The following is a 27,668-nucleotide window of genomic DNA, read 5'->3' as shown; positions in this document are numbered from 1 at the left end:
ATGGCTATGTATGATAATGTGGCAGTGGACATGATGGGAATTTTTGTCACTAATTTTGACCAACAAATAAGCGCAACTGAAGACATACAATCTAAATTCTTATCACAAACCCAATGGCTGAAAATGTTTGGCCAGAATAACTTCTCCATGAAATTAATAGAGAAAAGAAATTTGATGACTTCAGTTCTATAAGTAAAACCATGAAAGGTTAAACTGGGGTACACAATATCAGGAAGACCGAATTTCTTTAATAATGAAATAATTTATTATTTGTTAACAGTTGAACAATACAGAAGTTTACATATACACAGCAAAGATTCTCTAAAACATGTAGTAGTTTTCTAAAAATGCATGTGTTAACTGTAGTAAAAAGCACCATTCTCTATCGTCTTGACACAGGATTTACATTGGCGTAGTATTTACATCAAGAAATAAACATCTGGAAACAGAATTTCCTACTCCTTCATCTGCTGCTCCCCTGTTTAGGCTGTGTTTATCATTAGGAAGATGCCCCCCCCCCCCAAAAAAAATTTGACGATTAACAGAAATGTTCAAACAGCACCAATTCTAGGGACAAGAGGGCAAAGGCAAGTTTGGTTCTCAGAAAAAGCTAAAATGAAGAATGCCCTCCCCAATCCTCTGTAACCTCCTGGCCCCTAGGTAGACTAATCAAAATTAAAATTCTGGATAAATCTTAGAATTAGGTGCCTTACTATTTTCATTTTATGATTTTGAGAGAAGACACACATTCAATTTCTTCAGCTATTCAATAGCTGAATCTAGCAGTGCCAGTCAATTATTTCTTCCTTCACAAAAATTAGTAAAAAATATTCCATTTAATTAATATTGGTAATGAAAAAATCATGATAAGCTGCATATCGCACCCCCTGCAGGTATCTTTGACAACAAAGCATCTTAAGTCAACAAGGATCTGATCATGTAAAACAAGAAAAATCACCTCATCTATAAGAGTTATTGGGTCTTCTTCTCCCAGGAAGGATTTTTAAATCAGAGTAGCCAGCTACCTAAATATATTGCATCAAAGAGCTATAGAAAAAATAATAGATTTACACACAGGAAATTACCTTTCAGCCTTTTACTACCTGGTGTTCAACACACAGGGAGGGTAAACAGGGAAAGACAATGAAACTTAGGAAAATAAGAACAGAGAAGACTAATATTCAGGGGAATATCCTGTTTTGTAATAAATAGATTACAAAACATGATGAAAGTGGTATTCTTGCCAATACAGTATGGTATAAAACTCTAAATAAAATTGTGTGTGTGAGTAAATTCTCTCTTTAAGGGATGGGGGAAAAGCAAGAAGAAAAGCTCACAAAATCCATTATAAGCCTCAAGATATTGCTAGATGGTTATTTTGAGCATCACAATCCTACTTAGTTTATATACATCCTCACTCCCACTCTCATCCTCACCCACTCCCGCCCCACCAAACCCAGAATTTGCTCTTGGCTACTTCAGGCTTGGGGGGAGAGAGGCCCATAAGAAACCAGATCTGGACCCTTTGCTGTCCCACTTGAAAAAAGTAGAGGTTAAAGGGAAATGTCCACCTTAAAAAAAAAAAGATATTCAAATGCTCAAGTGACTGATCAGAGGATCAAGGCCTATGTAATGCTCAATTTTGAATTGACACTGAAATAATTTTAATTTGGGTTACTCAAAAATGTGATGCTCTTTGAATCGCTAAACTAGCATTAGCTCTGTGACTAAAGAAAGGAGCCAGCAGTAGCTATCAGCACCTTGAAGAATTCAAGATCTCTGCTTAGCAGAAGAAAACCAAAATAAAAATACTTTGGGTGCTCGGTCTGCCGTTCAAAACCAACAAAGAATGGAAAGCTACGTTTTCCAGGATGTTAACAGAAGCACACATATAAATTTTCTCACTGCATTAAATTAATTGGACTGTGTTTTCTATTTTTCCATTGCATTGCAATGGTATTGACAAGAGTGCAGTTTAGATTTTTCATTTTTTAAAATCAACTGTCACATAAAAATATACATGTGCCTATATTTATACACATCTATATTAGGTACAATTGTCAAAGTCTTAAAGGCTGGGGTTTATATCTTTGCCCATCCCCTCCCCGCAACAACCCTAATAGAAAGGTTTTTCATTTTGCTTAAAAAAAAAAAAAAATCAAAACCACCAAAAAAACTCTATAGCTCTTAACAGTCCCGCTGGTGGATCAGTGAATGAGAAAGGACAGACTGGTAAATCAAGGCTGCTGACTGGCCACGTGGGGAAGGGAGTTAGCTGCCGTTGTCTGAGTTTGCTGGTCCTGAAGTTTACAGTTTTGGTTAGAAAGCAGCCTCGCATGCGGACTTGGTCTACCTGGAGCTCTGACAGTAACATCTAACCCTGATGTCAGTTTATCACAAGTGCACTAAAAATATAGAGATCTTTTAAGTTCCACATTTACATGCAATCAAATTGAAAAGGACCAGACAAACAGTGCAAAGGTCAAATAATTACTGTTTTATATTGGGACAGTACATTTCATAGTTTAACCAAAAGACAAAAATGCAGTTTAACTCAAAGGCACAACAATTAAAACACAGAAAATAATGACATCTCTTAGATGCCTCATTTCTAAATTAAACAAACAAGTACACAAATTTTGTTCCCTTCCCTCCCCCAACGCAAACCCACAAGCTTTTCCCAAAGTCTTAAGTTTTCGATGCCATATAGCATCCATCATCGTGGATTTGTGAGGCGCTTGAACGTAGCAATGAAATGAAATGCTTGAGAGGTCTAGTGAATGGCATTCAAAAGGGACCTCAAAGTGCAGATATATCTTTTTCAAACATGTTACAGGCTGAGCTGGCTCTTTGAACACTATAACTCTGCTTAAATTCAGGAAGCAGGCTTTAAAAATGCAAAAGGCATACAAGTTGTACTTCAGTGCAAATCTTCAGCTGGTAATTGGAAAAGATTCCAGCAATTAAAAAAAAAACAAAAAACTTTTTGTCACTGGCCCCTCCCCCCACCCAAAGCTGAAATGAAGAAAAAACAAAGCAAAACAAAAATAGAAGAATTACAGATGACTTTGGAATCATTTAGGAATCCACTATTTCCAATTTTAGGTCTTTAAAATAAGTTAAAGAATCATAAAAAAAAGTAATCTTGTTTTGTTTAGAGTGCTCTTCATTTATAGAATGAGCTTGAGTGTAGAGTGTATTTGAACTTTGACTTTAGATGTGTGGGAGGTGCGGCGGTAGATGAGTTGCGAGGCTGTGCTGTGTTGGAGACCACCGGCCAGCAGGGGAGCACAAGGTGGCTGCCACTACTGATTCGGCCATTGAGCCCTTAGATTGCAGTGCGTCTGTGGATTTTAGGAATGTTCTAATCACTTTGTGACACACACTCTGTTTCAGCATCACAGATTTTACAAATGGTCCAAATCCAATGAAAAAGATCAGCAAGAGGCTGAAAACATCAAGACCTCAAAAATATGAATGCAAAAATATTAATAGGGGAAACAAACCAATTTTGAAGATACCTACATACAAAGTTTCTAGAACATCTATAAAAGCACAAAGTCATAAGAATTTATTTTCCATTACATTAGTCTATATAAAATGAATAAATAGTATTTATAGATTTAATGTGTCTTATGTACATATACATGTGCTCTGTCTTAAGCTTAAATAAAACACTACGAAGTGGGAGACCACTTAAGGGAGAAATCATAACCAAAAAGAAAATCAGCCTTTTAAACTAGCAACCCAAAAGCCTCCATAAAGAAGTTTCTGGGTATGTCCAAAATTAATCAAGGAGAGGAATTCTAGTGATACTGTACCATCCCCTCCTGCTCACTTGCAACATAGAGTAGAAATGTGGACTTTTCCTTACACTGATAATAGACACTAGCTCAGCTAGCGCCAAAGCTCAGTTATTGCTGAAAGTTAAATAGGAAAATAGATTAGAATTGGACCAAATGTCACTTATTTTTGGGGGGGGGAGTGGGGAGAGGCATAATCACTTCATGTTAAGTGGGAAATGGAGATCTCATTTATCTCTGAGGTAGGAAAAAAAAAATGTTCCAGAGACAAGTTGCATTAACAAACTTTGAGGGGAAAATGTATCTTGGGAAAGCAGAACACAGCAAGGTCCCAAGAACGTCACACAAAAATAGATTGTACCGTTTGCGAGTACAAACAATATTGGAACTTTTATAAGCTGTGGAACCCCAAAGACATGCTCTCAAGGTGTCCATTTTAAGTGAGAAATACTGCTCCCATCCACACGTGGGTCAGGGTCAGTGTGGGTGTGTGAAGGGTGTGTTTTCTGGAGGTATCCTGACTGCCTCACTGAGAGTGAGGTCCATGGTTAAGTGCTCTTCAATCTGCTTTCGAAGCTTACTCTGGAGCTCTGAGATCAGGCTCTCCGCTTTAAAAGTTTGTTTCCTTCAGGTTTCCTAAGCATAAGACACACTTGGACATTTTTCCTAGGCAAGTAACATAGTAAGCCTGAAAACTTTAAGAAAGGTCTGGTAGACTACATGAGTTCAGTAAAGAAGAGGGGGAAATTGCCGAGATGTGAAAGTTGGTTATGCGGTCTAAGAATTCTCAGCTTCTTCAAATTGATTGGAATGTACAGTCTCTCAGAGACGAATTTTTATGGAGAGAAAGCGAAGCTAGTGGATGCAATCAGAAACCCACGATCCTAAGCACTTCTTTGAAAACTTTTACAAAGCTGATTTTGGTAAAGTTGGTACACTGAATTTACGTGCAAGGGAACTGTGGGAAGGTTCAATACACTACCTAATAAGATCCAACAGGGAGAACCATCAAGGAGGCAGCCACAGCAACTACTGTCTCTTATAGACCGAGACATGTCTTGTGATTGTCCTGGAGTTTTATTCTCTTGATGCTGGAGCTGGAGTAGCCCTCGTCACTGCCGAGGCTCTGCGTGCTTCCCCGCTCATCAGAATCACTCACGCTGCTGCTGCTCCAGTCCAAATCGCCTGTGAGATAGTCTGTGCTTTCAACATCAACATCAATTTCTTCTGTGGGGAAGGCAAGACAGAGAGAAATTGGTGAAGGCATTCTTAGGATGCTTCCAGCTACAGCTGGCCAGAAAACTCCAGCTTCATGAAAATCAAGACTCCCCCAATCGAACTTCTTCTTTGGACAGTTACCCTGATAACAGGAAAGGAATACTTATCCCTGAAGATCACACTACTCAAATTTTCCAAATCATAAGCAATTTCTTATTCCCTTTCATGCTTTGCCTCCTGGGAACAGCACTGTACTCTCCTCTGACAGGTGGGAGAAGAAAAGGGAGAGAGGGAAACTCACCCCTGTCTGAGTCTGAGCGCTCTGAGGAGACTGTGGAGCCGATGCTGTCCATGCGTATCCTCTCAATGCCCAGCTTCTCCAGCTGCCTTTTCAGGTGCCGCTGCTCTCGCTGAAGCTGGTCTATCTGGTGAATGGCTTTTCTGTCACAATCTTCAAGTTTCTGTGAGTGAAAGAAGCAGTTGTTGGAGCCATCGGTGGATTTATAAGTCGGCAATAAACCTGCATCTGCCTCTTTCTTTTTCGCAATGAAATGTGCCAGTTTTCCTCAGAAGCCATTTAGGTGTGCCATTCATCAAGTGTCTCACAGAGACGGGGGCCTTGCTGGCCAGTGACTCCTGGCTTTGCTTAACTTCTTCAACATCAACAACACTGTGGATAGTTGCGTCATCACAGGGGTTCTGGGGTGAGCTCTGACACTCTGGCATCATGGTACCTCTCAGTTTTGACAGCAAAAAGACAACAGGCAGGAACCCCCAACCTGGCCTCCCTTGTCTGCAGTAAAACCCCAAACAACTAATTTCTCTACATAACTGAGTGGGATGGGAGGTTTACAAATACACCTCCATTTAAAATTATGTTTACTCAGGTACATATCCCAATTACATAAGCACTTTTTTTGTGTAATGCCAAACCTCAATTAACTTCTATTTGTCAGAAGGAAATAACAGTTCTTTTTAAACTCATGATTTCAAATTGTCCAACATACAAGCTTAAAGAATACATTTCCATAGATCACTTGTTATTACAAAGCTGTTCCCTTGCTTCTCATCTTCTTCAGAAAATTAAGAAGATTGCTTAATTGTGGTTGTTTTGCTTTATAAACAGAGGTTCTTTATTTCCCCCCCCCCCACACTACAGCGATTCTTTATTTCCGCCCACAACTGTCACATATGTAGGCTACTAACCATAACCACAATTAAACTGATATTTGTCCTATCAAAGATCTGAATAGGAAAACATTCTAAACAGGGATTTGGCTGTGGCTCTCAGGAATTTGAATATAACTCACCTTACTCTTTGCTATTCAAACAATGTATCAGGGGCCAACTCTGTGCCAGACAACCTGTGAGATGCTGGGGATACTAGGTGAGGCTAATTCCTGCTACCTTTCCTCATGAAGTCTACAATCTAACAATGGAAACAATCAAATAGTCACACAAACCATGGTCAAATTTCAACTGTGACAAGTGCTGGTCAGGAAGGTCAGGGGAGGTTCCCCAAGCTAACGATACTCATGTCAAGATCTGAAGGAAGGAGTAAACGTTAACTAGGTGAAGAAGGAAGGGGAATGTGAACAAAGGCCCGGGTGATTGGAGAGAGGATGACAAGTACAGGGGACTGAAAGAAGGTCTGGAGGTGAGAGAGCAAGAGGAGCATACAGTACGAGATGATGCCACAGAGGCAGGTCAGGGAGATCCTGGGACTAGAACTTGTCCTGAGCCACAGCAGAATTTTAAACAGGGTGACATGTTGATCTGAGCTTTAGAAACGTTGTTCTCAGGAAGCATGGAGCGCAGACTGGAGAAGAGTCATAGGGATGTAGGAAGATCTCTTGTTTATTACAGTAGATGGTGGTGGGGTGAAGACAGAAGTAGACAAATGTGTGAAATATTAGGTCTTAAAGATGGCTTAGATATAGAGAACCAAGAAGCAGGAGCCATCAAGGATGACTTTGATGTTTCTGGTTTGTACAAGCGGATGGAACCATTTAACTTCTGGTACACACACTGAGTTTGGGATTTGAACATGCTGACTTTGGGGTGCCTATGATTCATTCCAAGGGGCAAGTTAGAAGAACTGAGAGGAAACTCTGTCTTGGAGATACACATCTGCTGTCCCTCATGACAACAGACAAACCGTTACTAAACAGGTAGATAAAAAGGCATCCCAAGATGCACTTACCTTTATGTGCAATTTGGCTTTTGTTAATAAACTCAATGTAGTGTGTCGATTTGACTCGGGCCCAAGTGGTACTAGTCCCTTCAACTTCTCCAGGCACAAGCGAAGATGAGCCCGCCTATAAAAACAAGATCATTGTAGCTTCTGAGAATTTCACAGTGGGCCAGAGAATGAAGTTGCCCAAATAAGTGATGGCAAATGCAACCAATAACTTCTTGCCAAATAAACATTTTGAAACCAGACAACTCCAGTGAGAAGCAAAATCCAGGGTTTTCTAAAGTTAAGACTATTTATAATACAGTTTGTCAGGGAAGAGGCTAATATTTGCTATTATATGTGCATTTATCATGTTATATCCAGGTTTTCAGTTATGATTGTGACCTACAGAACATCTAAATTCAGAAAATAATGACATGTCAGAGTAAGAATTATTTTAACACCTAATTCACTTTTCCCATCCGGGACCACTAAATCAGAACCATTAGATATAATACTTGCGCATATGAATGATATATGCATATATTTATTTGTAATAGCAAAGATTGAAATAATCGACATGACCATCAGTAGGGAATTGGTAAAATAATTATGGCTCATCCATTCAGTGGAGTACTATGTAGCTATAAAAAAGAATGAGAATGTTCTATGCCCTGTTAGGAAAGATCTCCCAGGTAAATTTTTAAATGAAAAAAAAAAATCAAGATATCAAACTGCATATATAATAGGATATCTTTTGTGCAAAAATGCAGGGAAAATAAGAATCTAATATATTTGTGTTTTCTGAATGTACATGAAGAAACTAATAGGTTTCTTCACAGACTTCATGGACAGGGAAAGGCAGGGAGAGGACTTTTATTTTTTAATACTTTTTGGTTTTTCAACCATATAAACCAATGACTATTCAAAAAGTTAAATACATTTTTTAAAAACAAGGAAAAAGAACATCACTGTAGTTTTTAGTACACACTAGTGCACACTAGCAGGCAGGCTGGACCTCTGGAGACAACCGCATCTAGGTCTTAGAGCCTGGTGGAGTCATGCAAGGGAACACAGCAAGAGGGGGAGAAAGGCTAGATGAGAAGTCACAGAGACTCACTGAAGAGGGAACCATCAGTCACAAGTAGGCCAGAAGCACAAGATAACACCTCACTGAAACCTTGTTTTGGGCTTTTTTCTAGGTAACTTTAAGTTAGAACCTAGCAGATTGCATGAATGTCACAAACAGCCAAGAGGCAGAGCTTTTGCTTAAGCCCATTGCCTCTCTAACCCTCTCCAGGCCATTCCAACCCATAACAATTCCTCCATTTTTACAAGGACTTATTTGTTTTTACCATTCATTGGGAAGCTCACTACACTGCCTGAATTGCTTGGTATTGGTTACTTAACTATCCATGGCAAACTCCTTGGAAAGTTCTGCATCTTAATCATTGCTGTGGTCCCTTGCGTTCTCACAGTGCTTCCCACACACAAATGTTAATAAAATATTTGCTGAATGGATTATGTCATCTCTTCAACTAGACTTTGAGCCTCTAGAGGACAGAGCCCATCTTTACTACCTCTTTGCATTTTCAGCGTGCTAAAGGTCTTGTCTGCACAGAACCTCCTGGACTAGAGCTCCCTGGAGCCTAGGTGGTTACCCTGTGGCTGAACTGAGACAACTGCACGCCTTAAAGCTTTTTTCTTCTTAAGAATTTTACTGTATTAGCCAAAGTTGGAAATGCAGACCAAAAGAAGAAAACTGCTTCAGAAAGCTGTAGGACAGGTCAGTGTGCATGATATTGACCTAGAAAGCTGAATCACAACCTTCAGTGAGACTTCAGCATGTTCCTCCAAGGGAGATCTAGTAAATGTTGCATTAGACATCCTTCTGGGCACTGTTCTTCATCTGCTGCAGAGCCTCTCCTCATCTGGATCAAAAGGGAACTGTCTTAGACTCTCCAGGGGCCCTCTAAATCTTAACAGGCTAGAAGAATATAGCATTTCTCAGTTAGGGAGATTTAATGGCAAAATGTTTTACCAGCTTAGAAGACCTCCACTAGCTCTGAAAACTTGTCCATATGCAATATTGTCAAGCAAAGACTCACTCTACTATGGCATTAATAAAAAAAAATAATAAAAAAGAAAAGCATAACTGTGTATAAAATGTACTCGTTTACTTTAGATAATATTCTTCAAAAAAGAACCATGAACATAGATCATTATTAGAAACACCATGAGAAAGTATAGTCACTTATGAAGTTTTCCACCTTATTTCTCACTAAAAAGTTATAGACTAATTTTCAAATTAGGGGAGAAGCTAAAAATGTAAATTAGATCTAAACATTTCTCACAGCTTGCCTGGTATCTGCAAAGAACACATGACTCAACACTGACATAGTCCTTTTACGATGTGGGTTTATATACAGATATGAGTATGTAAATTTTTTAGCAAGCTTGTCCACTGATAAAAATATAATAAAGTCATCTTTTCATGCATTGTCATTTCTAGTTACACAGGGAGCCTAGTTCAGAAAGTGCAAATTTCACTACTCAAATATGGGTTTCTACAAACACTCCTGGTTGTAAAACGAGAAATAAGCTGTTTGGCTAGTTCGAGTTGAGGATAGCACATCTTCATTTAGTATTTTCTGGTTTAGGTTTATAAAAATGGGACCAGGGCCCTCCCTGTATTCCTACAGAGTTCCAAAGCCATGTTTTATCTTTGCTAGTGCCTTGGCCTTCCCAGGGTTTGAAGGCTGCCCTGCCTACCTGCCTGAAGACACATCCCCGTGCAGGGGCCAGGGCCAACCACAAAGGAGGGATGAAGTCTGTTAAACAGATTCAGTTCCACCACATAATAGTGAAGTTCAATTCCCGAACACAAACAGACCCTTCTGTCATAGCTCTCACCAAAGATCTTCAACCCTGACACACATACCCACGCTCCTACCCCTGCCCCAATGTCCTCTGGAATGTGGAGTCCTTTAGTGTACCCGGAGAACCCATGGAGCTCCCAGATTCAAAACAAGCAGAGCAGGCACCTGGGTCAACTCTCCTTCCTCAGTCCTAACTATTCCCCTGCCAAGTGCTCTGGTCCTCTAAGAGGGGCCTAGTGTCCCACTTTGAACTAGCACTAACTCCCCTTTGGGGACTACTGGGGGTTTTGCACATTCGGCTACATATCTTCAACAGGAAGCCACCCAATATCTCAGTCTGACCTCTACTTGGATCTCCTCCCATCATTTCTTCAGAGTCTTCCCTCCGTTGTCAAGAACTGCCTTCCAGGCCCCCAATCCCAGCAGAAAAGGGTATGGCAAACCCTGGCTCCCTCCTTCTTCTAACTGCCTCTTCTTTTAATTTAATTTATGTTTTACATGGGCAGGCACCGGGGATCAAACCTGGGTCTCTGGCACAACAGGCGAGAACCTGTCATTGAGCTACCACTGTGGCCTGCCCCTGCCTCTTCTTTTTGCAGTAATCCATACTATTTTGTGTGGAGAAACTTCACTTGCTGATACTTCAGAAAGAACACTTGTATTATTCTGAATGGGCTGATATACCTTTGGTCTACAGTAGCACTGACACCTATCTTTGTTCTGAGCTATAATCATTAATGTTCAGACTCAAGCACGGCCTATTCTGTGTTAACTAATTTAGGTACAAAGGATAGCATTTCTTCGGTGTTTTTTTTAATATCCAAAAATTTATTTAATTTTAAATGTTGTTATTTTTTTGAACCATGTACTCATCTACAAAATACTACTGTAGTGATTAAGAGCAAAGGTTTGGAATGCTAGCTTTGCCACTTTCTGCCTGTGTGGCCTAGGGTTCATTGCTTAACTCTGTGCAGCATCAGTTTCCTCATCACAGAGTGAGGACAATGCCTACCTCAAGGACCGGGGTGGGTATTAACTGAGACAACGTATGGAAGCCCCTGGCCCAGGGTCTGACACGGAGTGCTCCATTTACGGTAGCAGTCATTCTTTCATTCCTAGCTCCCTGTGCAGAGCGATAATTACTGTGAGCAAACACAGATAATTATAGCACTATGATATTCCTTTAAAAATCAATCGTGAACTTAAAAGTAGCTTCTGTTTACCTAGTGAGACATCTAGAAAAATTCAGTTGATTGAACTCTTTCATAAAGAAGACATCTTTTGTCAGTAAAATATTTAATGGAAATCTAATCCATTTTCCATAGAAACATGATCTTGCTTATGCTAAAGGTAGTGTTTTTCACATTTAAAATGTTAGCAAGGGTTTTATAAAGCTAATACACGCATAAGGGAAGATTCCTTTGTGGCCACCCACATCATGTAGAAGGAGGGAATAGAAGGGATTCCAACGTTGAGAGGGAAGCATCTGCTTCCCTCCCCATGCTCCAGGAGAAAATGTTCTGAAGTACTCCTAGGCCTCCTTCTTACGTCTCTGCTGCAACGGCCAAAGAAAAATCAAAATAGGGGCAAATAATGTATCACCCTTGGAAATCTAAGCACATCTCTAGAGCAGTAAAAATATCTCATGTACAATAGCAAGAAAAAGTATAGAATATTCAGGAACAAACTTAAAAATAGTTTGGGAGAGAGCCACAAGAAGAAAATTATTAAATTGTGCTGGGAGACAGAAAATCTGAATAAATGGGAAAAAATAACACATTCCTGGATATGAACCCTCAAAATAAAAATGCCTATATTCCCCATGTTTGTCTAAAATTTTAACTATTCAAGGAAAAAATCCCAACATTTTTTTAATGTTGGAAAATTAGTCCAAAAATCATCTAGAAGAACAAATGTGTGAGGCACTGCCAAGATTTTTGAAAAAGAAAACTAATGAAAAGGAATATGTTATACAAGATATCAAATTGAATTATAAAGCTGAAATAATTGAAAATAGTAAAGTACTGGTATAGGAAAAGACAGAAATCAAGTAAACAGGATAAAAATCCCTAGGAATATCTAGACTATGCACCCAAAAACAAAACAAACAAACAAACAAAAACCTAGGAATAGACTTAAGAATAGATATAAGTGTAGTATATGAGGGATATAATGCTGGAAATCCTTAGGGAAAGAATGGATAACTCAGAAAATGTCAGGTTAATACCCAAATAAATTCCAAATACATTAAAGATTTAAATGTAAAATATATTCAGATATCACACAGTTCTGTCATTACCTTTCCTTAACTCTTTTCAGATGTGAATTATGGAAAACAAAATATTTGAGTGAAAAAACTGTTAATGACAGCAGCTCTGGGCTGTCGGAGGCACTACCCCCTAATGGAGTTTTGGCACTGACAGAGGATCCTGGGTGAACCAGCCCAGAGACAATTCTGAATGCAGCTCTTCTTATTTCTGCCTCCAGACTCAAGCTTCCTTGATTCTATCCATGCTTTGTCTCAGGTTGGCAGAGTTATAAATTGGGGAATGGGTGCCACAAAAGAGTGAAATTAGAGATAGATGATGCTATATGCTGAAAGTAGCTCCTGAATTTACTTTGTTTCTCCTACAGTTCTTCATGACCTGGATGGAGTCATAAGTGGAATGGTATAAAACCAGGCATGTGTGTATATATGGATGTGTGTTTTGCAGGAGACACTCACTGGAGGTTACTGCCCTCCCTCAGACCTTCACAGTAAGGAATATGACACACAAAAAAGAATTCTAAGGTCAGAGCAGAACATACAAGATGGCAGCTACTAAAGAGAGTAGCTAAGTAATTAGGTTTAAAGGTGGAAATTTTTGGCTTTTCAATTCTTTTATTCCATAACATTTTTCAAAGGATTGTTGTATGTTGCTACTTTCCTAGATGCCAGGGATGTAAAGCTGAACAAGACTGAGTCCCTATCTTTCAAGTTTCATAGCCTAAATTATGAACTAAGAGATTGGAAAAATAGGTGGATTATTCAAAACCCTGCTCTTCATCATATCTTCCCTAACTATTGGAAGCCTAGCACTTATAGGAACATCTTTCCTCATGGGATTCTACTCTAAAGATCTCATCATCGAAATAAGTGCTTAAAATCTAGTAGAAGTGATCACACATGTAAAAAAAATTATTGTAGAATGTTTTATCTTGAGCTATCTTCAGACCATGACAAATACCTGCTCCCACTAAAGTTGATTCGTTCATTCACTTACTGAGGACCGCTTATGAGTTCAAAGTAACTCCTATTTCTTTTGTTACCAATAACAGAAGGGATCAAATTTTCTATTTCATGTTAATCCTCTTGAGGCCTAGGACTAATAGCACATAATAATAAGACATTGATTTAAGAGAAGAATTTGCTATGTTTGATCATTTGTGGCCCACCTCTTTGAGGAAAGCCCACTTAAAGGGCACGATAAACTGACCTGCGTACTAGTTTTTCATTAAAATTTAGTCTGAGATTATTAACCAAAGGAAAAAGGTGACATAAGGAGTATGTCACACTATGAGACACTTTATCTCCTACCTTTGTGTGTGCACAGACGGCCAAGTAAAAATCTCAGAAATTCTATAAAGTAATTGGAGGCTGAAGAAGTATACCATAAAATTAACTTCACATTTGGGTACGTGTGAGCTTTATAGTAAGAAAAAGGGCTATTTAATATAGAGTAAGAAGAAAGAAATCTTTTTAAAGGGTCTAAAATTATTTGCTAAATGTGATTATGGGTCAAGAGAGCCTAAACTTCTCTAGATTTTCTTTTCTAGATTTTGATTGATAACGAAGTCTTACTGGGTTAAATTAAAAAATCCAGGTGAAGGCTACAAGTTATACCTTGAGGAAAAACAAGTACTCTCCTCCTTTTTCTCAAATGATCATTTTTTGCAAATGATCCCTTTATAATTAATAGTCAAACACATTATTATTTCCAATTTAATTGGAACCCTAGAAGGGTTTGAAGATTTCTCACAATTGTGCTCTTAATCTCTATAGAAAATACAAAGGTAGTAATAGATACTAGCTGAGTGGGAACATGTCTCTCAATGAACGATGCATATATAGCAATTTGTAATGACTGAAGATATAAGATCACTTCTTTGTTAAAAGTATGAAATTCATATGGATGCCTCATTAATGTTTCCTATCCAGAACCTAATTTAAACAAATACAAAAAATTTTTTTTCATGCGTTCTATCTCACACCCTTTGACTATTAATGTTTATGACAAAAAGTCAGGCTATACCCCCAGGGCTCAAGGAAGGGTTGTGGAATTGGATAAATAGCCAGCATACTTCTTTTCTCTCAGTTCTTCTAAGGGAAGATGCCACCTACCCAAGAGGTGCATTTCAGGACTCTGTGGTCCTTATCTGAACATTCCTCCACATGATCAACATAGACCAAATGTGCACACTGATTCCTATATCCCTTCCTTTGTAATAACCAGGCCATGCTCTTAGCTTCAGGTGGCAACAAAGCATTGTGGATTCTGCTTACAACATCTTAGAGTGAAATCTGAATGTGGTCAAGGGAGTTCAGAAGCAGTACAAGTGGTGCAATGCAAAAGTCAGGTACCCACCCCTTCGAACAAAAGAGCCTGGACATTTGAAAAGTCAAAACCCAAGAGAAACAACTATAGGGATCTGCACTCATAATATTCTGCCAGAAGAGATCTGACAGAAATGGGTTCTCATGCCAGGACAGATGCCACTGAAATACTGTTTGACCAAATGAAAATAACGGCTTAGCTCAGCTTGTTGAGTCCTCTCCACATGGCACACAAAAACATCTTTTGTTAGAGGGTCAGAAGACTCTGGCAGAAGTAACCTCCCTAGACCAGCTGCCTAATTCTAGCAAGGCCTGCATATGTACCATTCCAGCAAAAGGGATATCCACTATTAAAGGAGATGCCAGAGCTTTCTTTTGAAAAACAGTCCATTCTAGCACCTGACTTTCAACCAACTGGCTGCAGCTAACATGCATTCATTCAATCTCTAATTTGCTGAAGAGCTTACTGAAAGGCATTTAAACCACAGAAATCCTCAGCTATGACGAAAGAAACAGCAGAATTATCATCAATAAAGGGTTCAAAGCTACAACAAAAATATCAAAAGATTTCCTGTACTCTTCTACCAGCAATAATTAACAATAATCAATTAGTAGCCACAATAGGAAACTAATAGCAATTTAAAATTATAAAAACCCAGATATACCTTTTGCAAAAAAATGTATAAGAGTCACATGGAAACACTATAAAATTCTGCTTAAAGACAGAAAAGAGATCTGAATAAATGAAGATACACATGAATTCTCGGATGGAAAGATCTAATATGTAAACATGAACCCTTTTCAGATTAATTGATATTGGAATTATGCATTTTTTATTTTTAAAATCCCAAAAGAATTTGGGGGATGGAGTGCTGGTGAGCTGACTATAAAATTCATCTGGAAAAATGAACTGGTGATAACAGCTATGTATGTGGTTTAAAAAAAAGAAGAAAAATGGAGGGAAGAGGTGAGTTTGCTGTACCAGACCCAAAAACACATGATAAAACCTCAATGATTACAGCAATGTATACTGGCAGGAAGAGCAGGTGGATCAATGGACTAGAAGAATAAGTCCAGAAACAGCTTAGCCATAAATAAGAATTAACTATATTATAGAGGCAGCAACTAGGTAGTGAGAGAAAATGAATTCCATCAGGGTAAATGATATGCGATAGACAAAGAACAATATACTTTATATAAATATAAAGGAATGGTACATATACAGGCCTTTTTTAATCACAAAGACTTTTCAAACTAAAGAAAATAACAGAAGTAGAAAACTGGGCAAATGTTATTTAATAGCCAACTGAACGACACACAGTCAATATGGATCTAAAACTTGTTCAACTGTATTTAATGCAAATTAAAACATGTCTTTTCTTTATCTATCATATTCATATAGATCTTAAATTATAATAACAATTTATGAAGGTATAAGGAAAACACTGCCTATGAGCTGCTTGGTGGGCAATCCAGCAATCAACATGAAAAATATAAAACCATGTATATAATTAATAAGGCAGCTATAAATTTATCCTAGGGAAATAATTACGATGTTGGACAAAGATTTACCTACAAGGTGGTTAAAAGAAGCATTGTTTATATTAGCAAAACACTGGGAAGAAACTAAAACAGAGGATGGGTTATATGAATTACAATATATCCACGTGATGTAATACTGAGCACTCATTAAAAGTAATGCTGGAAAAGGAGATTTAATGATATTGGAAAATGTTTATGATGTAGCTCATGAAGAAGCAAATTAAAAATTACTTCTCATTTGATCCATTGTTGGTGTAAAAAAAATGTATGTCCCAAAGCATAAATGGCCATAGAACAAATGTTAGCAGTGGTTACTTCTGTGGGATCTACTACAGGTAATTTTTATATTTTTTTGTGCTTTTCTGAACTTTCCAATTTTTCCCCACTAAACTATATTTTTAAAGTTATTTTGCAATAACAACTGCAAAGATATATAGGTCTTCTCTGGCTTCTGGGATCATAGATGATTTGTTTTTCAATATGATTTTCTGTATTTTTCAAAATCTTCTATAACAATATTAGTTTTAAAAAAATTGTCTTAGTTTAAAGACAAAGAAAGAAAGAAAAACCACATTCTCACAAGGTTGCTTCTTTAAAAGGTGAGACACACAAAATTAGTTCAAGTACAGAGAAGCCCACAACAAATGCCAGCTGAGGGACCACTCTAGAGTGATATTAAACTGAGTCCCTCCAAGGCAGGGGTTTGGCCTTTATCTCTATACTTCCAGCACCTAATATCTAGTACAAATGCCCCCATTCTGTTCAAAGGAGAATGCCACTGCTACCGACTCCCACCACCACCTTCTAGGTATCTTCTATCTTCCCACCAATGCCAAGATAATTAAAAGCAGAAGTATCGAATATAATGGCCTCATAGTGGAGTCCTGATCAAATATAGAAACACTAATTATTATAGAATAATATTATTTAATGATAATAATAATAATAATATAAAATCTCTGAAGTGCCACAGAAAAGGTCCCTCTTTTTTATTTTAAACTATCCCAAGTATAATCAGCTTTGGTAATATCAAAGAGCAAAAAAGTTTTCACCATTAGAAGTTCTCTTCCTAAACTGTCCTTTAAAAATAAAAGATAAAAATTGCTAAAGTGTACTGATATTTAGCAAAGCAGTATTATTTTATAGGACTCAATTACCAAAAACAGGGAGACTACAAGGGCAGCTGCTTAACTGACCTCACAGGCCTAATATTCTAAAGCATCCTTCCTAAGGAAGGACAGTCTAACAATGTGAACCTCCTCCATTGGATTGCAACAACCAATACTTAGCTAAATTAAGTAAATCAAGTTCCTACTTCCTTCTCTTCTGTCTTGTGTGCTCTAGACTAGAAAAAGAATTTTCAAGACCTGAAAAGACCGAATTAAAAAAAAGAAAAAAGGAAAATAAGGAAACTAGATAAACCAACCCTTCAACAAACAAGTTAACTGGTCATATAGAAACAGTCTAAATTATAAGCAGCTTGCTGAGGGTGGCTTCAAATACAGTTTTCTAGAGGTTTTGCTCTCATAACTCCTTATACATACCTCAATCTTAGTATTTAGGGTATTAACTAGAACCATCTCTATGTCTTTCTCATCAGACAAGTTGCACATTTCGTTAGGATAGGGACTGTTATCATAATAACTCAATACTGGCCTCATTTAATACCCCAAGACTAAGCACAAATTCTTAGGACACAGGAGGCAGAAAATAAGTATCTCTGAACTGCTAAAATAAAATAGAAAATTGACATTCTGTGGCATTCCTGCAGAGGTGAAAGGTACATTGCTGAAGTAAGTCTAAGAACCTTCAGCTAAAGGAATGAAAATTTAATAATAAAAATAAACGCCTAAGTACAAAGTTAAAGGGAAGAAAGAGAACTAGAAGCCTTTTCAGCAGAAATGGTCCATTTCCCCAGTTTACCTCGGAACTAGGAATATGCGGGAGAATCTAAAGATGAGACAGAAAAGCCACATTAGACTACCCTTTCCACCTTCAGAACAGATCCATTTGAGTTCTAAGTTCATAATATGTAAACCCCTAAAACACAAAGGAAGCTTTGGCCCAAAGCATGGTCAATCACAATCATGGAAGGAGGAGGGATAAAGAGAAGCACATGTGCAATGAGGTACACTCGCCATCTCACACATGGTCAAAATTCCAGTGGACAAAGCTAAATGTTCACCTTGTGCCAAGATTTGCCTGTCTGCTAAGGGTCTGGTCTGCTCTATTCACTGAAGAAACAAACATTCAGATTCTAATTTTCCAAGTCTGGTTTCCTTTTTAAAGAGGGTTTGCATGAAATAACCATACATATTTAGAGTCGTCGTTATATGTCATTGTTCATGCAGGCAGAGGAGCCATTCAATCTGGGTGGGAACAGGTATTTCAAATAGAGGGGGAGCTCAGAGACCAGAATGAGGCTCACTCAATGGTTCCTAGCTCTGGCTGAAAGTGAGACTCACTGGGGGAGCTTTTAAAACATACTAGTGTACAAAGCAATCAGTATACAAACTAATTAGTGTACAAACATACTAATGTGCAACAATTAAATCAGAATTGCTAGGGGTGAGGTCTGGGCATTGGTATTTTCTTATAAAGCACCACAGAGAATTATCATTAATTTTTTCACCATGATAAAAGCAAATGACTATATTTTTACCTATGAGAGATAGAAACAAATATTTAAAAGTCTTTATCTATGAGAGATAGAAACAGAAATATTTAAAGATAAATGTGTAGGATTTGCTTTAAATAGTCCATGGAGAGGGATGGTTCTAAGTATACAAGATTGGCAAAGCATTGATAGTTATTGAAGATACACTGGTACCCAGTTTATTAAATTATTGTCTCTAATTTTCTATTTTTGAAAATTTCTATAATAAAAAGTTATTTTATAAAATCAGCAAAAATAACATTTGTTCTCATCTCCCCTCTAAAATGTATGTTTTTATATAATGTATTTAATATAAAATGTTTATAAAAATAAAAGCCCTGCAAGTGATTCTAATGTGCAACCAGAGGTGAGAACCACTAGGATGCATCATTGAAGGAGGGGAAACTTGATATGAAAAATATTTAAACAAGCAAGACAGTAAAACATGAGAGACTCATGAGACTCATCTCAGGCCTGTGGCCAGATCAAGCCCAGTGAGGACAGCAGGCTTCCTCTAGTCATCATCATCTCCAATTTTTTTGGCACACATTTGCCTGAATTTTGAGAGTCGTCATTCACAAGTAAACTGCAAATATATTATATATATATATATATATATACACACAACACATGTGTGTATGTGTGTACAATTTAAGAAAGTACTGCTAATTATAATTAGTAGCATGCAATTTAAGAAAAACACTATTTGTAGAAACATTACCTATAGCCTAAAATTCTTTGTGCTAAGTAACAGCCACAAAGAAAAGCATTCTTCAGGAGTGGGCCTGGGGTGAGGGTTGGGTGTGTGGTCATTGGCACTGGGGAACTCTTCGCCTACCTGAAGTGGGCAGTGCTGCTTGGAATGTTCTGGGTAAACTCTTAAACCAAGGTGTCATTAGTAGGAAGCATCAAGAGGAGCAACCAAGTCTCAACTTAATGAATAGAAAATGTATCTAAACTCCCCTTATCCCATCTCTCAAACTCCAACTCACCTATTCTTCTCCATTTCATTGTGAGTTGATCTGAAAGAGAGAACAAAAGAAAATATGATTATTCTTTGGTCTTGAAAGACTACGTCAACATCAACACAACTGTTTGAGCTTCTTTTTCTTCATAGGTAGTAAAACATAATGTGGAGAAAGAAAAAACTAACTGGACTCTACTAAAGAAATTAGTCCATTTGGGGAGTCAGATAAATGCGAATATCTAAAATGGAGTTCAAGGAAAAGTAATCAAATAAAGAGGCATGCCATTACCTAGTGGAAAAGAAATCTGTTTCAAAGAAAGAAATAAAGGGGTCATTTCTACAAAGAGAAAAACAGCTGCACAATGTGATGCAAATTTGGTTTATATAATATCAGAAAGCTTTCTTTAGGCTGAAGGTAGAACAGTGGAGGTGGCAGCCCCACCTCAGACCTGCATTTTTTTTATGTGTAGTAAACCATAATTTTGTGTTAAGTTGTTTAACTACAGGAAATAGTTTAAAATGGATAAAATAACCACCGAATCCATCCCTATCACTCTGCCTTATCGTATACAACCTCCTGAAAGATGCTACTGCTAAACAGCTACCTAATGATTTTAGGAAGGAGTTTCCAAAACTCAGATCAGCATAAAGACAACTGGCTGGTTAAAGCAGTAGTGGGTGAAATCTGAAGTCCAGCTTTGTCACTGACTGGTACTGTGGAAGAAATTAAATTGTTTACCATCCTGTCTTTGGTTAACCCCTCTGTAATATGGGAATAAAAATAATAGGCAATTATTTACTGAACAAGCATGGATCAATGAAGTAGCAACTGTAAAGTGATTTAAGAGCTTTCATCTGTGGTGGATGTGAAATCACATTAGCGTTTTTATAGCTGAACTGGAACATAAGGTCTGGTCTAAGAATTTATGGACAGGTCTCTGCAAAAGTCACGAGAAGTCAGTCAACATGGCCACTATAGTGTCCTTCCTCAAACAGCTCTTCCCTACTTGGGGAGCTCAAGGAAACTCCCAGCATTATAAAGGAGCTGAATCTTGACCTTTCTTAAGGAAACTCCCTGGAATCCGACCAGCGCAGGAGATTACTCCCTGGTGCAGGTTGTGGATTCTGTGGGGCCGTGACTGTGATCGGAACCTTAAGGGCCTAGGAGATAAATTCTCACAGTAATTATGGAGAAACATTACCTTGTGAATGCTCAGCCACTCGCTTACATGAGGGAGGCCCAAGTTTACTCACATGAGGGACCAGTGCCAGGGGGTGAGGTGGGGGGGTTGGGGGGGTAGGGGTTGCTCTGGAATTCGGAAATTTCTAATCCAGCACTAAAGCTTCTTATCTACAGGCCCTTGTGATACTGATATTTTTATTCCGAGGGAAACTTACAAGAAAATAATGATAGTATTTAAGATTTAGAATATTGATTTTCTAGATAAAGGATATGTGGATGTTAAAACTGGTTAACTTAAAAGCTTTAAACTGTTTTTTTTTTTTTTGGTCATCCCTTCCTCAGTGTTCTTCAGTCACATTTTTCTGAAGGCTTTTACTTCCTGCAATGGCCAGCAGGATTAACAATAACCTGGCCTGCTTGCAAACCTTTGGTTTTAAAGCACATGGCACTTGCTTTAATAACCTGTTGAATAACAAGTTCAAAGTCTGGCAGATTTTTAAAATGGATGACAGCATATGACAGTAGCTGATCAAGATTTCCCTGTTGAACTATGGACAAGATTTCCATGCTAAATGAAGTAGAGAAGGAGGGGAAAAGAGAGGTTGAAAGGAACATTATCTCTGGTAATAAAAAAATAACACACTGGGTATTTTACCAAAAAATTCTGGATGCTTTGAAAATAACTTTAAAACACATTCCTTAGGAAGCACAATTCCTCTCAAGCTTTGGATAGAATTCTGGAAACTACAGATCTTATTTGTTTACTTAAAGAGTTTTGAAAACATGGTGATTTTTTAAGGGGGGTTATACCTAATAACTGGTAATTACTGAGGTACATTTGCTTTGACACTGAGTTGACCTTTAATAAAAAGCAGGTCTTCTAAAAATGATCAGTTCAGAGATTGCCTGCCACCTCTATCGATGTAACATTTAGATTTAATTAAAGCTTTAGAAGTGTTCTTCTAATACATAGATACCTTGTGTCAAAAGATTTGCCATGTGATTATTGAATGGATTTAATTCTGGAATCATTAATAAAGGTTAAATTTTACCGTTTAAAAATGTATTCTAACAAAAAAGATAACATAAGCCAATTTAAGAGTATCTGAAAAATGGGTGAAGTCCTTGGGATCAAAAGCACTCCCAATGTCAAGTCAGCTACGTGGCCACTGTCATTTAAAAAAACTGGTAGCAAGTCTTAAACTTCCTCTTTCACATCAGTGCCAAGACTAGCCTTATTAATTTAGCAAAACACATTTTAGATCATTCTAGATTTCACTTCTAAATAGTTAGCAACTGATTTTAAAAATCAGTAGAAAAGAAAAAGATTCCATCTCCCTGTATTCCAGCAGTTCTCTGGATGATTCCAAAACAATCAATATTTATGATTTTGGTTTTGCTGTTTTTTTTTTAAACAAGCAAATGGAGAAACTTGATTAGGATCTGCATTTTCAGTTCCCAAGAAGTCTGATATGTGGTTAAGTCTTTTTAATGTCCAAGGGAAATACCCCCTAGACTCTAAAGCAAATAGTACAACATTTCAACCTGAATTAACAAGAATAAACTGCTATCCAATGGTTAAGTAAGCCAGCAGTAATCTTTCCTTATTCCTTGCCTTAGTTCAGAATTCTAACCACACATGGCCTTGGTTGTAAGTCTAATTCAAATCAAAGGTACAAAATGCATTCTCTGTTGAGATGTTTCACTGCTCAGGTAAGGATTATTCCAAACAGGTCGTGAAGGAAATAATCACATTTCAACAAAACAACCTGCTCTTGCTTCATATATTTACTTGGTAACACCTCCAGGTTTAATCATGGCTTCTCAGGGATCACTGAAGATGTTACATTAAGTATTAGTCAAGATTAGGGACAACTGTACTAGCCCCATATCTCTAAACATGGAAAGCAAATCAAATCCATTAACAGAAGTAATAAAGCTTTTGTCAAAAATCAGGAATTGCAGCCATTTTTCAAGACTAATGCTCATCAGAAAAAAAAATTCCATTTCTTGGCTTGAAATTCTCAACTCTCATTTTTCTTTCCTAATCACCCTGTTGGACCAAGTTACTTTTCTTCAATAACACCCTCTCCTTTTCCTCTCCCCACCAATGAATGAGCTTCCTTCCACAATGTCCCAGTGAAACTTAGGAAAAAGAAAGTGTTAAGGTATTAAGCCTTGAAGATCAAAGTGGACAATGCCTCTCAAAGCCTGAATGAACAATAAAAACAACAAACTGATTACACTTTTCCAGAAAAACGAACTGAAAGGCCTCAGTTCTTCCAAACAAAATTTTAAAGATACTGTAACAAAACGGAACATAGCTTAATCATTTTCATACCATTACATAATACAAGCCAGTAATAACATTCTTCTTAAGGGGTCTTAGTTCTGCATGCACAGACCTACTGGCTACCTCCTTCGTCAGGTAATGTTAAAGATGGCAAAGCAAGGAAAAACCACCTGGTTTTCACCTGGCTTATCCTTCATCCTTCTTATTCAAGAAGGCAGCATATGTATGCTACTCACATCTTGTGGTTCCACCAACACCAAAGACAATGGGTGAAATAAGGACAGGAGAGACAGCAAGAAGGAGTTTTAGGGTTTAAGTGGGAAACTCCTGGCTTTTAGTGGTCTGTATTATGCCACAGAGGCTACCCAATACATTTATTTGGAGGGAGTTATGCAGTAGGGATGGGGGAAGACGAGGATTCTAAACCAGTGAAGAAAATGTCAGTTATTTTAATTTACAAGCATGAAAGGCATAATTGAATGGAACTTTTAGAACAGATTTCCTAGTCAAATGATATTATAACAGCAAAAAGGGAAAGAAAGGGCAACAGTATTGATGAAGCATTTATATGTGCCAAGAACTATACTTACGACTTTAATATGTAATTTCATTGACCATTAACCAAATACTTTCCAGTGAGATTCACACCTTTTAAGAACTGTAAGGCATTTTTTCTTCAGAAAAATTTGATTTTTACTTATTTTAAACATTGAAAGAAAAATCCAAGAGGAAAAGGAGATATGTAAAAGGTTGACTGGAATAAGAATCAGAGTAAAACAAAAATAAAATGCAATGTTAATCAACGCTTTGGAAAAGTATTTGCAGTATCTAATGAAGTTGAACACATATAAACCACATGACCAAGCAAATTCACTCCCAGTAATAAATATACTTAACAAAAATACACCTGTATGCTTACCAAAAAAATGAATACTAGTTGATTTGCAACAGGGCTAATTGTAATTGCCCAAATAAGAAATTACCCACATACCTACCAACATTAGAATAGGTAAATAAATTGAGACATAATCACACTATGGAATACTGGACAGTAATGAGAATGAATAATGTACAACTATACGCAACAACATGAATAAATCTCACAAACATAATGTTGAGTGAAGGAAGCCAGACACACCTAAGAATGCACAATATATTTTTTCTCACTTATACGAAGTACAAATATAGGCAAAACTAATCTATGCTGTTAGTCATCAGGTTAGTTGTTTCACTTGGGGTGGGTGGGTAGTGATGGTAAGGAGCACAAAGGGGCCCTCTTGGGGCTGGTCATTTCTGTTTCTTGATCTGGGTGCTGGCTACATGGGCATTTTCAACCTCTGAAAATGTATCAAGCTGTACACTATAAACTTTTGAAATGTGCACTTAGTATTATTTGTTAAACAAGAGGTATTTTAACAATTTCAACAAAAAAGTTTTAAAAATGCAATGATCTGTGGTAAACTGTAGGCTCTATCCTAGTCATTAAGGCAGTTTTTAAGGCTAATATGAAAGGGTTGTGGCACAGTAATATTTTAATATTATATGTTTCTCCATCACCACCGAGGTAACCTTCAATCTCAACAATTCCGTGTCGCTATAGATATAATTATATTATCAAACCACTGCATTTAATCTGTATGTGAAATATGAAATCCTACCATCCATGCCAAGTCAGAGCCTTTAAACTGTTTTAAATGTTCACTAGGAAAAGAAACTGAAAATGTCCAGCATTTTCAATTATAATAAACTTGTCCTGAATCTGACAGCAAAATATTGTCACCGTTGCCAATCTCACTTGAAGCTTCCACAGATTTTTGTTCCAAAAGGGATGAAAAGCAAAATTAGGGGGGAACAAAAAAAGCTCTCATAAAGAAATAGGAAACGTTTCCATTTCTCTTTTCTTTTCAGTCCCTTCAATCCAAACAGAAAGGCTGCTTCCTTCAGTGGCTTAGGACCATGTGTGCATTACTGAATTACGATCTCCACTGAATGTATTTACAGGGTTATAATCATAACTGGCAACTTACACCCTGCAGTTTGTGTTACCTACAGTATAATTTAAAAGAGAAAGAAATATTTACCAAATTACCTGCTACTGCTGTTATTCTTCTTGGATTTGTTCCTCCGTTTTAAGGCATCTCTGTCCTTGTTATTGTATGGTAACATGGAGGCATAACCATGTTCAGCTTCTAGAAAACCGGAGGATTCAGTTAATGAATGAACCCAGAACATTCAATACTCTCTCTCCTCCACAGTGTTTCTTTTTCGATTTTTTTTTCTTTAACAGAATATTGTGGAAATAATTAAATGGGGCAAGGTGGGCTTCTGAGAACAATGATTTTTTTCTTTAATTGAATGAGTACCCTCAGTTCGGAGCAGGTGTTAGGAGGATTCCAGCTGCTCATTGTTGAGAGACCCAGCAAGTCGCTGAGCTCCTCGAGCCCGGCTCTCCCATTCAGCCCGTCCAGCAGTTTGGTGAGTGGAAAAGCCGGACCAGCCTCCGGGAAGGTGCGGGGAGAACACCGTGAGCCGGGGGCAGGGGAGGCTCTCCTCCTGCGCGGCGGCGCGACGGGGCGCCAGGCCCACTTGGGGACCGCTCGGGAGAACCCGGGTGAGGTAAACCCGAGGGGCCGGGCTGAGGGCCCCCCGGGCACCCCACTCGCGAGGGGCTGCGGGACGGGCGGCGCTAGGGACCCGGGGAGGGGGGTCGCCCCGCTCGCACCCCCATTCATTGCCTCCAGGGCAGCGGTGGCCTCCCTGAGGACCGCGCGTGGGAAGACCAGAGGGGTTGGGAGCACTCGCCGTCGCGCTCTCCGCGCCAACAACCCCCGGAGCCGCCGGGAGCCCCGACCCGCGGCCGGTCCCCTCAGGCCCCCAGCCCCGGCCCGGGCCAGGCCCTTCCCCGTCTCCGTGCACCTCTCTCCCGCCGCTCCAGGTAGTCGGCCGCCTCCAGCAGCATCTGGATGTTCCTCCGAACCGCCGTCGCCATTCTGCACCGGGGGCCGGAGCCACGGGACCAACCCCCACTGCCCACGGGCTCGCCGCCGCGCCACCCGACACCCGCGCCCAGCTGAGGGTCCCGCGGACCAGGCCTGAGGGGGTCTCTCTGATGACCACGCTCGCCGGAGGGGGGAGGGGGCCGGTGAGCTGGGCACCGCCGACACCGTGACAGAACCCAGAGAAGAGCAGCAGCCGCCACCGCCGCGGAGTGTTTATCCCCGACTCACCATCCCCCCCGCCCCCAGCCCCTTCTCTTGACAGGCCCGCTTCGGCTGCGTTCCTCATTGGATAGCGCAAAGAATGCCCCGCCCCCAGCCTTGTCCGATTGGGGGAGAGCCTGTCTGCCCCACCCCCCAAAGTCCGCTCCTCTCGCTGGTTGGGCACGCTTGACAAGGCCCGGGCTCCACCCCCTCTCCCCAATTGGTGACAGGATTCGCAACTCCGCCTCGTGCTCCCTCCCTGTTTTCCATTGGTTCCCTACCGACAACCGGGCCCCCTTTTGCTTTGTTAGTATTGGCCAAAAGCTACAGAAGGGTTGCTACTTCGCCTGTCTCCCATTGGTGGAGCCTTCGGAAACCTCCCAGCTACGATGATGTCACCCTTCTCCCGGCCCGGCGAACCCTGAGTGGCTGGATGTTAGCGGCCAGGCTATTCCTTTCAGGGTCTTGCATCGGCTGCGAGGCTGGCCCGGGCGCTGGGCGACGCTGATTCACCCTCTCCCGGCTTCGACCTGTTGCCCAGACCCGTCCCCAGAGAAAACTTCCGGCGGCCGAGGGCTCCGCCGCGAATCCTCCTGAAGGGAGGCGGTGGTTCTGGGCCCCGCGGGCGCCACGTGGCTGTGGGGTTTGAGGAGAAGCGCCTCTTAGCGTTAAATGCTCGCGGTCCCTATTTTCCTCTGCTCGGACAGCAGAGTCGGGCTGTGTAACCGGCGTTGAGCTCCTCGCCAGAGGAGATTTTTTTTTTCTGGGAAGTGATGGTATAATTAATTACTCCCTCACGTGAGTGGGTGTTAAAAGTGGAGAAAGTTCTTGTGCTTACAAAATAACGTTGAACTCGGAGATTCTTTTACTTAAACCTCTTTTAGGGTCTCTACCTTTTAATTCGAGATGAAAAAATTCACAAAACTACCTTTTGAAAATGGCTATCAGTGTTTGTGTGTGTGTGGGTGGCATATAAATGCTTAATAGAACGGTACAGCGACAGAAATAAAAAGTAGATTAAGGATTTCTGAGGTGAAAACTCTCATGAGACCCAAGTTACTTAGTTAATATACTGACATCGCCAATTTAAAAGGCAGAAATTAAGCTCTTGGTAAATTGTCCTGAAATTAAAAAATAAATGAGTAAAACATATTTCA

At 39.2% G+C, this 27,668-nt stretch overlaps 1 protein-coding gene across 3 annotated transcripts; it reads right to left on the bottom strand.

Annotated features, from left to right (window-relative positions):
- Positions 1 to 242: 242 nt before the first annotated feature.
- Positions 243 to 27,084, bottom strand: MXD1 (MAX dimerization protein 1). 3 transcript variants are annotated; one of them, XM_077134468.1, is made up of 6 exons: positions 26,932 to 27,084; positions 25,401 to 25,500; positions 19,861 to 19,890; positions 7,225 to 7,339; positions 5,323 to 5,482; positions 243 to 5,030 (listed from the first exon to the last, which is right to left on the bottom strand). In XM_077134468.1, the coding sequence occupies exons 2-6, from the start codon at positions 25,475 to 25,477 to the stop codon at positions 4,843 to 4,845; spliced, it is 570 nt and encodes a 189-aa protein (XP_076990583.1). In that variant the 5' UTR covers positions 25,478 to 25,500; positions 26,932 to 27,084; the 3' UTR covers positions 243 to 4,842. The 3 variants fall into 3 exon arrangements, with proteins under 3 accessions (XP_076990583.1, XP_076990581.1, XP_076990582.1); XM_077134466.1 differs by lacking the exon at positions 26,932 to 27,084 and adding an exon at positions 26,228 to 26,555; XM_077134467.1 differs by lacking the exon at positions 26,932 to 27,084 and adding an exon at positions 25,675 to 25,883.
- Positions 27,085 to 27,668: the final 584 nt, after the last annotated feature.

Source organism: Tamandua tetradactyla, chromosome 17 (assembly GCF_023851605.1).
Source record: "Tamandua tetradactyla isolate mTamTet1 chromosome 17, mTamTet1.pri, whole genome shotgun sequence".
In the NCBI taxonomy this organism is placed as follows: domain Eukaryota; kingdom Metazoa; phylum Chordata; class Mammalia; order Pilosa; family Myrmecophagidae; genus Tamandua; species Tamandua tetradactyla.
Note: the sequence above shows the minus strand (reverse complement) of the source record. Positions and strands in the feature narration are given on the sequence as shown.